The sequence below is a fragment of the Fomitiporia mediterranea genome (genome assembly GCF_000271605.1).
Source record: "Fomitiporia mediterranea MF3/22 unplaced genomic scaffold FOMMEscaffold_4, whole genome shotgun sequence".
Taxonomy (NCBI): Eukaryota; Fungi; Basidiomycota; class Agaricomycetes; order Hymenochaetales; family Hymenochaetaceae; genus Fomitiporia; species Fomitiporia mediterranea.
The window spans coordinates 1,502,066-1,511,819 of NW_006760389.1; the positions used below are offsets into that span (position 1 = coordinate 1,502,066).

At 47.2% G+C, this 9,754-nt stretch overlaps 2 protein-coding genes across 2 annotated transcripts; one reads left to right on the forward strand and one right to left on the reverse strand.

Annotated features, from left to right (window-relative positions):
• Positions 1-259: 259 nt before the first annotated feature.
• On the forward strand, positions 260-1,902 carry FOMMEDRAFT_27118 (kinase-like protein; the record flags this gene model as incomplete). Its single annotated transcript, XM_007264528.1, has 9 exons — positions 260-442; positions 519-695; positions 753-886; positions 953-1,012; positions 1,072-1,152; positions 1,204-1,329; positions 1,381-1,514; positions 1,622-1,659; positions 1,723-1,902. The coding sequence occupies 9 exons, from the start codon at positions 260-262 to the stop codon at positions 1,900-1,902; spliced, it is 1,113 nt and encodes a 370-aa protein (XP_007264590.1).
• A 258-nt stretch (positions 1,903-2,160) lies between these two features.
• Positions 2,161-9,431, reverse strand: FOMMEDRAFT_145569 (clathrin-coated vesicle protein; the record flags this gene model as incomplete). The annotated part of the gene is made up of 13 exons (XM_007264529.1): positions 2,161-2,626; positions 2,740-3,122; positions 3,214-3,517; positions 3,588-3,700; positions 3,780-4,258; positions 4,325-4,843; positions 4,952-6,253; positions 6,323-6,700; positions 6,791-8,602; positions 8,657-8,812; positions 8,864-8,975; positions 9,031-9,338; positions 9,393-9,431. The coding sequence occupies 13 exons, from the start codon at positions 9,429-9,431 to the stop codon at positions 2,310-2,312; spliced, it is 6,222 nt and encodes a 2,073-aa protein (XP_007264591.1). The 3' UTR covers positions 2,161-2,309.
• Between the last annotated feature and the right edge of the window lie 323 nt (positions 9,432-9,754).

The window sequence follows — 9,754 nt, forward strand, 5'->3', positions numbered from 1 at the left end:
GCCCTGTTTAAGAGGGTTTTACATAGCAAAGGAGATAATCTATCACTTAACAATCACTAGACACATTTGGAGGTGGTACATGCAAAGTAACTAAGATTGAACCTCACTTTGAGTACATTGCATTCTTTATAGACATTTAAACCAGCACACCTTGGTTGGTATATTACAAATATTACCTCACTACTCTCAAGTCATTCATTTATATTGTATTAAGAGCCATACACCAGCTCCCTTCCGCATTTACTAGTCAGCTGGGACTATGTCAAAATTGCAGCAAAAGCTGAGTCTTTTACAATGCTTAGAACCTCTGTTTCAAGATGAACCAAATGGCTCAGAGTTCAGCCCCAAGTGGTCGTTGGAGAAGGATAGTGAAGGTAAAACTATAATGCGTGAATTGAAAGTCAAGAACAAGCTGAATGTGGGGGCTTTTGCCGTTGCATGGGTACGTACTCTGGGATGGCCCTCACTCGTTTCAGAGCAGTGACCGAAGAGACGAAATTAAATTGAATCTTTAATAGGTGATAGAACGTGATGACCTTAGAGAAGATAAACCTGTAGAATTTGTTGCCAAAGTTATCAATAAATGGAAGGGGCCCCAAGATAAGGCAAAGAGAACATTAAAGAAATATAAAGAAATGGAGGAATGCACAATTAGGGAGGCGAAGCTGTTGGTAAATCTGAGGCATAAGCATGTGGTACGTCAACTATTTCCTGTAGGGTGCATATAGTATAACATGATAAGCGATTTGAAGATACGGTGCTACGGAGCATTTGTGAACCTCGACTCCTGGGTAATCGTTCTCGAATACGCTCGGGGAGGTGATCTGACCGAGCGGCTCGTCAGTATGAATGATATCTCCGATTATATTGCAGCAAATTATATAAGGTGCACATTTTGTCCTATGCTCTTTACAATCATATCATGTCTTATTTGAATAAAATTTATTCAAAGGCAGATGATTGACGCTATAGCGTACCTTCATTCAAAGAAAATAATGCACAGAGACATAAAGTAAGATACAAATACAAATTGATTCTTTAAAAGGCAACAGTTTACAACTCACTCCTCAGACCACACAACTTCCTTATTAAAGGTGCATGCAATCATACGAATTATATTGAAGACAGACTACTACTCAGCGACTTCGGATTGTAAGTATGACCTCCCCCATTCTTTGAGACTTTTGTAATACGTCTTCCCAGTGCAACTTACAGTGAAAAAAATGCCGAAGTAAGAATATGTGGGTCACCGCTCTATTTGGCCCCAGAAATCTACAGACTGTCACCGGGCGAAACATACACAAACATGGTGGACATCTGGTCTCTCGGGTATACATTCCTCTTTGCATTCATTGAATTGGTGCAAACTTAATTCCTTAGAGCAGTAGCATGCGTGATTTTAACCGGGCATTCCATTTATGGCGATAATGAAAATATGGTGTACCATGTACTGCAGACTATCGACAATAACGATATTAGGCGCAAACTGAACTTTTTTGCTCTAACTCCTAAAGGTGAGCTAGAATAGACTAACTTCAAATAGGAGACAAGTTTCTAACGATCTAATGTGAAAAAATTTAAGCGAGAGAATTTTTGCTGGCCTGCTTGAACATTAATCCAGGTAGTAGAAAGTCTGCAAAACGGCTTCTAAAACATAAGGTTAGACTTTAAGTGTATAGGCACTCGAAGTACATACTTATGCTTATGTTCATGCTTTTTTAGTGGTTCGACTATTGTGATGACAAGTATCTGGATCATAATGCAATGAAAAAATGGAGGGCAGGCTTGATAGCACTGAAAGCAGTAGATAGGTTTACCATGTCTGGAAAACAAATTAGGCAAGGCAAGACCAATAAATCAACTAGCATATCTTCCTCCCTCCAGAGATTAGATCTGAAGTAGTATCAGATTCTACTAAGGGATGGAAATATAGCAGCAAATAGAATGGATCAAAGATTGCAGCAGAGTTTAAAAAAAAGGGAGGGGGGTGCAGGCAGATGAACATTGGAATGGCTGTAATAACAATAAAAGCTGTTTTCAATACAAATTAGAATGAAAACTTAGCTTTCAGAAAAATTTATGACTGTAAAAACGTCGATAATACTTGAAGGGGACCCATCTTAAATAAAAATGTAAAAAAGATGTTTGTGTAGTATACATATTTATATTCGATCAACAGGCATTTGTCGAGCAAAATGTCGACAAACTGGTCCAATGAACTCAACAAATAAAGTTACAAAATACTCATGTCTGAAAGCCTTCCTTCCTATTACATTTCCGTCTTCTCGCTCATATTTTCCTAAGCTACACTAAAATGACCTCAAGGAAATTTGTGGCTTCGCGTTCCCTTGCATCGCACCGGCCCCACCTTTCGTACCACCAATAGCTTGTCTAACAGAAACCTCTAACCGCTCTTTCATACCTCCATCCACCTCATCCATTTTCGACATGGCGTCTTTGAACGCTCCCGGAGCGAGAGTGGCGAGTGAGAGGATTTGCGTTACGGCGAGGTTGTGCATGAGTATTGTGGATGAAGGTGTGGAGGTGGAAGAAGAGGAGGAAGAGGATTTTGATGGGTCGAGAAGGAGGGCGAGAGTTGGGAGTAATACACCTAGTGTGCGTGCGCCTGGAGATGAATTTCAGTAGCGAAGGTGAGAAAAGTACAGACAAGACCAGGAGGACGAGAAAGACGGAGAGGAATCAGGGAAAGGGACGGAGAGAGCATAAAACGGGACTTACGAAATTCATCAGGCGTTGCTGAAAAGAACGCCGAGAAAGCCTTCAAAATCTCATCAACACCCTTCACATGCGTCTCTTGTGCAGGTCCATCAACAGCCAACGACGCAACGAACGCGATATACTCAATCATCCCCGGTAACAATAATTTCATACAATGTTTCAGCAGCACGTTGCCCGACGTCCCAGCCAGCACGATCGTCTTTGTGCAATGCGCAGCAGTGAGTGAAACCTCTTTCTCCAGTAATTTCTGAGATATCAAGGAACAGCAATACTCTAGTGCTGCTTCGCTGAACCCAACGTACGGCGGGACGACTGTGAGGATGAGGACGGCAGCGAGGAGGTTATTTGTAACTTTCATTGTCGATATTGCTCCTTGTCGGCCCCTACCCACACGAAAGAATAGTTCCAGAGTTAAAACAAAGGATTGTATGAATCAATGAAGGCTATTCTATCGACAAGGAGAATGGGACATACCGCATCTCATCAATATTCACCAGACAAGCCGAGAACAACCCATGCACTAAACGTGAATACCTCGTTAACGCATCCGTTTGAAGTTTACTTGGAGAGTTATCGAGCATAGCTTTTAATGATTGTAGTGTTGGACCGGCCATGTCAATATCTGATTTCTCCTCTTTCAAGAGCTCTGCATAGATCGCAATTCCGACTACTCTCATGTCCTCACGTAAGCCTGGACCGAACGCCTCGGCGACAGCAGAGAAAGCAGCGAATGCAGCACGGATCAGAGTAACTCGATCCGCTGCAGAATCAGATGCGACTGTAGAAAAAGCGCAATCACATCAGCGATTGACAAATATCAACTGTAACGTTTCGTAAAGGGTACTGACAAGCACGAATTCCACCTGGTCCTGAGATAGAGTTCCGCAGCACGTACGCGCAGATCCTAAAGCAATGCATTAGAGGTGAGTCTGGTAGTGTCGAACCGCTGGTTTGGCCATTACTTATTTTTTGAATTAAAGAGAAGAGAAGTTCAGTATGTTACTTTAGACGGATTATCAAAAATATATAACACCACTCACACATCCCTCCCACTTCCAGCCAACATACTCTCCTTCTGGGACGTTGCGAAAACAGCCACAGCTTCTACAAGGTGCGTCTGTACAGCCGCACTCTCCGTCATCGCCATCCGATAACACAAACTTGTGAATTCATCGAAAATCGTGCTCTCTAACAACGCCTTTCCCGAGTACTCAGGTTTCACGAGACTCTTAAGCGCTTCTAGGGCGATGATGGCGTTTTGCCGGACTGTAGGAGAGGGCGTGGCGTCTGCGGAGGAAGTTGCGAGCGCTTCGTAGATTAGACCGAAGATGGCGAAGAAAAGCGCTGTGGGTTCTTCTCGAGATGAGGAGCTATTACTTTGGATGAGAGTGGGTGGGTTGTCTTTGTTGTTAAGGTCGGTTGACTCGAGACCGTCCATTGCTGCGAGAATATAGGGATCGCCGACCTTCATCGCAGTTGCTACAGCGTGCAAGATGATAGACCAGGACTTCTCATAATACTAAAAACACATATGCCACAACTTCAATATCATTGTAGTCAATATAGATAGATTCTTTGGGCTTACCGGAAGTAATACCTCCCTCCCCAAACTCGCATACGGCGCATCAATCGTCGCCGTCACACTATCCTGGAACACCTCAGAATCACCCTTAACACTCGCATAATCCCGTAACGCCGCAACCCAAAGAACACCCAAAATCGCTCGGTACGGCCCAACGACGTCTTTCAAGTAACTCTGCTGAATACTAGCAACTTCCAACTCTGCCCAAGCGGAAAGCGTAGAAATACGGAGCATGACAGAGGCGTTTGGACTAAGTTCACCTGCTTCGCCGAGAGATAGCATCCCAGATTCTTTCGACTGTTCCAACGCAGAAGTCAAAAGCTTCAAAATCCTCCCCATTCGACTAACATCCCTAACAATCCCACTCCCCACGAACGCCGCACAAACCTGTACCGCAGACGCTAATATCTCCGGAGTCGAATCCGCCGAGAACGCAGGTGTCAACGCAGCAGTTATCGGTGCTTGATACTGTTCAAGTAATAGAGAGCCTTCGTAATCTGGGTCGGGAGACTTTGCGAATACCTAAGAAAATAGAAAAAAATTAAAAAGATGAAAGAGAGTTAATTTATGTTTTTTTTTTTTGGTGAATGAAGAAAGGATGTGCTGAGTAGTGATATGATTGTATCGTACCTCGATTACGTCGCGTAGGAGGACGAGACCTTCGAGTCGGATTTCGGTTACGTATGCTGCACTCGCCGTAAACGCCATCTTGATCAAATCCGGAACCCTTGACACAAGTAAACTCGACAACACCAACTTCTGACTCCTAGCAAATCGAATATCGAGGTGTTCGCGTCGACCGGAACGTGCAACGATAGTACATATACTATGTAAACACCTCAACGCAAAGAGTTGAGTCCGCCAACGGGACGTAAGGTTCCCTTTACTCGAGTCCGCTGAATCTTGCGAGATACCAACGCTGAGAGACTGTCCTTCATCATCCGCTAGCCCACCACCTCCCATGGCATTTTTAGACGACGGGTCCGAGGAAGAAGAAGCTTGTTGCGAAGCAGTCGTCCTCGACATAATCCTCTGACACAAATCAATCCACGCAGAAGGGTTATACACAACAGTCTGCTCAAGCCAACTCGTAATCACACTCCTCACACCATCAATCGACGCATCCTTATCCAACATCCCAAATAACTCTTCCACAAGCTTATCTCCTCCCAACTTCGACATCGCCAACGCGTCCTTTTGAACGAGTTGATAGAGCGCGTTGATCGCTGCGAATTTGAGTGGTCTTCGTGAAGAGGAGAGGTGTGCGCGGAGTTCGTTGACGAGTTGATTGATGTCGACGTCAGAAGAAGCGGCGAACATTAGGAGATGTTGGATGCATTTGATAGCTTCTACACAAACCCCTCCATCCGGTTCGCTTGCGAGCTCATGCGTGATGTTCATCACGAGTCCCCTCATCCTATTACTCTCCTGAATATCCGGTCCCAAAACCGCTACGACCGCGTCGACGAGTTGACAGATAACTTGATATACGGGATGTCCACCCTTTAAGTTCGCGTTGCCCGGTGTACCGCCGTCGGAATCGTGTGATTCGCTTAAGTACAACTTGAATAGCATACCAAGCGTACTAGGTACGTAAGGCGCATACGCCAAGCTCGCAGCGTTAATCACCTGCGCCAGAGCACACAAGGACCAAAAATGAACTACCGGGTGGGGGTCGTTACCCAAAGACATGAGTACATTGATAGTAGTTTTGAGTAAGGGACCTGCGGCGAGTCCGCCTACGTGTGTGTATATTGCTCCAAAGGCTAGTGCACAGCCTGCTCGGGCGTAAGGGTCACGGTTGTTGACTACTTGGTCGACTAGGGTTTTGACTTGGGATGTGAGGAAGGTTGTGGAGGAAAGGGAGGCGAGACGGCCGAGGGCTTCGCTGGATGCGAGGCGGAGGATTGGGTCGCCGCTTATCAAGGCTTCCTACATATCCCAGGTAAATAAATAAATAAATATACGAAAATAAAGTTGAGAAGGGTAAAGAAGACGTACCATTAGAAACGAGGAGAGGTTATTCGCGATCTGCGTACCCCCCAACGTATCCTTACACGTCCTCGCATAACTCGTCGTAGCAATCCTCAACGCCAACGCAATTGCAACAGTAGTATTCACCACAACAGCTGCCTTCCTTCCTGCGTTCTTCTCCAACTTCTGTGAACGTGTCGACTCGAGCGCTTCGTTAATTACTCGTCCACAGGAAGATGAATCCTGTAAGGGTAAGAGAGCAGCGAAGAGCTCTATAGCAGCGTCGACGACGGCTGTTGCAGGCGGAGGAGGTTCTGGCCATTCGTTCTCTGCTATTAACGCTGATTGGGCTTGGCAGAGGAGGAGAGGGTCGTGTTCGCAGGACCCGATTACCGGTTGCGTAATCTATAATAAGGAAAGAAAAGCAAGAAAGAAAAGGCACCATTCCACGTGAGAGATTAACCCATTTTAACTTTTCGGTTTTAAGTGACTTACCAGATCGTCGATCTTCGCTTCGATAGAATCCCTATTCAGCCGATCCCGTTGTCCGGGTAAGTCACTTGCACCCAACAACGCTGCGTCTCCGTCACTCTCGACTCTTAACGTCGTAACGCCGTATGCATACCCGTCTGTTGTGTTCCATAAACTGGTGAAGTTCCCTGCGGAAGCTATTGCTGCTTGTAATGCCGAGCCGGAGTATCCTTCTGGACTTGAGAAGAGTGAAGTCGTGGATTGGAGGAGAGCTGTTTGTGTTGCGTCGGGTAAACCCGCGCAACCGAGTTCCGTGAAACATTGATATACGCGTCGACGGAGTAATGCTTCTCTCGCGGCTGCGAGTGCGCTAGCAGCGTCGGGTGCACCCAGCGCACCACCCCCACTCTGCGGCGCACCAGCCACCGCACTCCCCAACCCCTGTGCACCAACGAAAGCATTCGCAAGTGACAGAGCGTTTCCAAGCAACCCCGCCAACCGCCTCGCAACATCCCTCGTCCCCAGCGCACGAGCATTATGTCTAAGAAACGCACGTACAGCACCAAGCGCACACGCACGAACATGTAACAAAAACGCCCACTCCGCCGAGTCACGCGCAAGGGAATTATCTTTCGTCGTCGGTTTCGGTAAGGCATTCCTCCAAAGCACAAGAAGTTGCGGTAAATGCGCACGGACGAAGGAAGGTCCTAGAGCCATAAGAGCTGCGATTGTCGTCCAAGCAGCTTCTACTTCTACTGTTGCTACGTGCATGTCGTGTTCACCTGCACGTCTGAGGAGTTGAGTTGCAGTGTCGAAAACTTTTGCGCTGAGGTCTGCGGAGACGTAGAGTGGTCGTTCGGGGATGACGGCGAAGAGTGCGCCGAGGCCGTATGCGTGGCCTATTGCTCGTGCGGAGATGTCGGAGGGTGCAGCGGGCGTGGAGAGAGTTGACATGTCGCGTTGGAGGAGCTCGAGTACGCTTAGGACGATTTTTGGGATGCGCAAGGGGGTAGCGAAGCAGAAGCTTCGTAACGCCCATGCAGCGCTGACTCGGGTACTCTGCGAAGGATGACTGAGAAGCGTGACGAGTGGGTCTGCAAGGGCGTCCTGAACGGGTGGAGGTGCGTTTCCAAGCTGTTGGACAAGTCCTGCGACTTCTTTCAGTGCAATGACGAGCACCGAAGCGTCTGGAGCGACTTGTCCAGGCATCAACGCAGGCCATTTCTTCAAGTAGCTGCGTGAAAGTTCTTGAATCGCACTGATTTGACCTTGTTCGCTGAGTAGACGAACGCCGATGAGGTCTCGTAGGATGGTGCCGACGAGTTTGTTGATGAGTAACGAATCGTCTCGTCCACCGGGTGGACGAGGTGCGTTAAGCACCTCCGTGAAGAAGTGCTTTACGATTGTCGCGTAGTTTGCTTCTACGAAACTCGTACCGAGCGTCGCGATCAACGCAGCATAAAAATCGAAAATCCCAATCCTCGTCTTTCTCGATGCAGTGGACTTGTTGAAATGTGTCGAAAGCTGGGAGAACATCTCTGCTGGAGATAAGATCGGCTTTACGGCAGATTCGACTGCGAGAGCGCTTGGAGGAGCGATGTCTGCATCTGCGTCGTCCCCGTTCTTTTGGTCTTTCTTGCCTTTCTTTGAGGTGTCGACGGGTGGAACGGCACGTGGAGTCTGAGTCGAAGCGAGCATGTGTCCAACGAGACGGGAGAGCGCACGACGCGTTGCTTGGTCTGCGTTCTCGAGACTTTTTACACATGCGGTGACGATGGATTCGACGTCTGATACGGTGCGTGTACCGTCGCCCGTTGGGTATAATACGATCAATATCTATGCGCAGATATTTAGTCAAGATCTAAGATGGAGTGAGGGAGGTTCACTGACTTCTGCTGCAGCGCGCTGAATAGGTAAAGCCTTGTCATTGAGCGCTTGCCTGGACTGTTTGATGACATCTTTCATTGTTGATTCTGGTACTGCCCTTCCGGCGGTCATGAGTGCTTTACGGAGCGCTGTCAATGCGTGAAAACGCAGAAGTACGGACTAGAAAATTTAAGAGTTAGATATTATTCGTTAAGTGGGGGACATACTTACATTCGAAGAAGCACGGAAGTTTCTAAGTGATACAGCTGCGGTTTCTGCCATGAGAGACATGATCTGGGAGCCGAGGGCAGACATTAGCTCGCCAATGCAATAAAAGGCGGCTCTAAAAACATCTTAATACGCTGTACGTATTTCGACAGGAAAGCCACAGAACGCACACTTTCTTGAAATCCATATCAGGCATCTTCATATCACCCACGGTCTTCAACAAACTCTGCATAGTATCAAATAGCGTCCTCGACTCTCCCTTCGAGTACAGCAGCACAAGGCATCGCGCAACGATGTTTCTGAACGGTCTACCCGGACTCGGGTATGGCGCGTTACCTGCTACGACTTTGAGGAGTTTCGTTTCGTAGATTGCTTGAGAGGTCTTGAATGTGTGTGGAGTGCCAGACTTGAGGTCCTTCTCTGTGTCGGCGAGCCATTTGAGGAGGTATATCTCTCCGTCGTCGCCGGCTAGCTTGGACTACGGCGTGTGGTATGCTAAACTGTCTAACGAGTATTGGACGAGAGCACGCACCTCGTCGATGTCGCCTGCCTCACTATTGCCAGAGCTCATAGCCGTCTAATAACGAGAGCGAGCAATCGGTAGGCGTGACCAGCGACGAATGCGAGTGACACGTGTTACAAGCACACAAGCTGACTAATGAATGTGGCGTGGAAATACAGAAATATCCGTCCAATTCTTCCGGTATTTGCAAACAAAAATAAAAAAGAGCTGAAAGGGATTCTGTGTTTATTGAGTGTCATTAATGGGTTCTTTGATTGCATTGACGGACAGCATTGACGCCTTTGGAGATGGCTGCCATAAAGAGGTATGCTTACCCAATCTTTGTGTTAGTCATCCTCAGTGCAAAAGGCCGTCGCTCTGTGTCGAGGAGG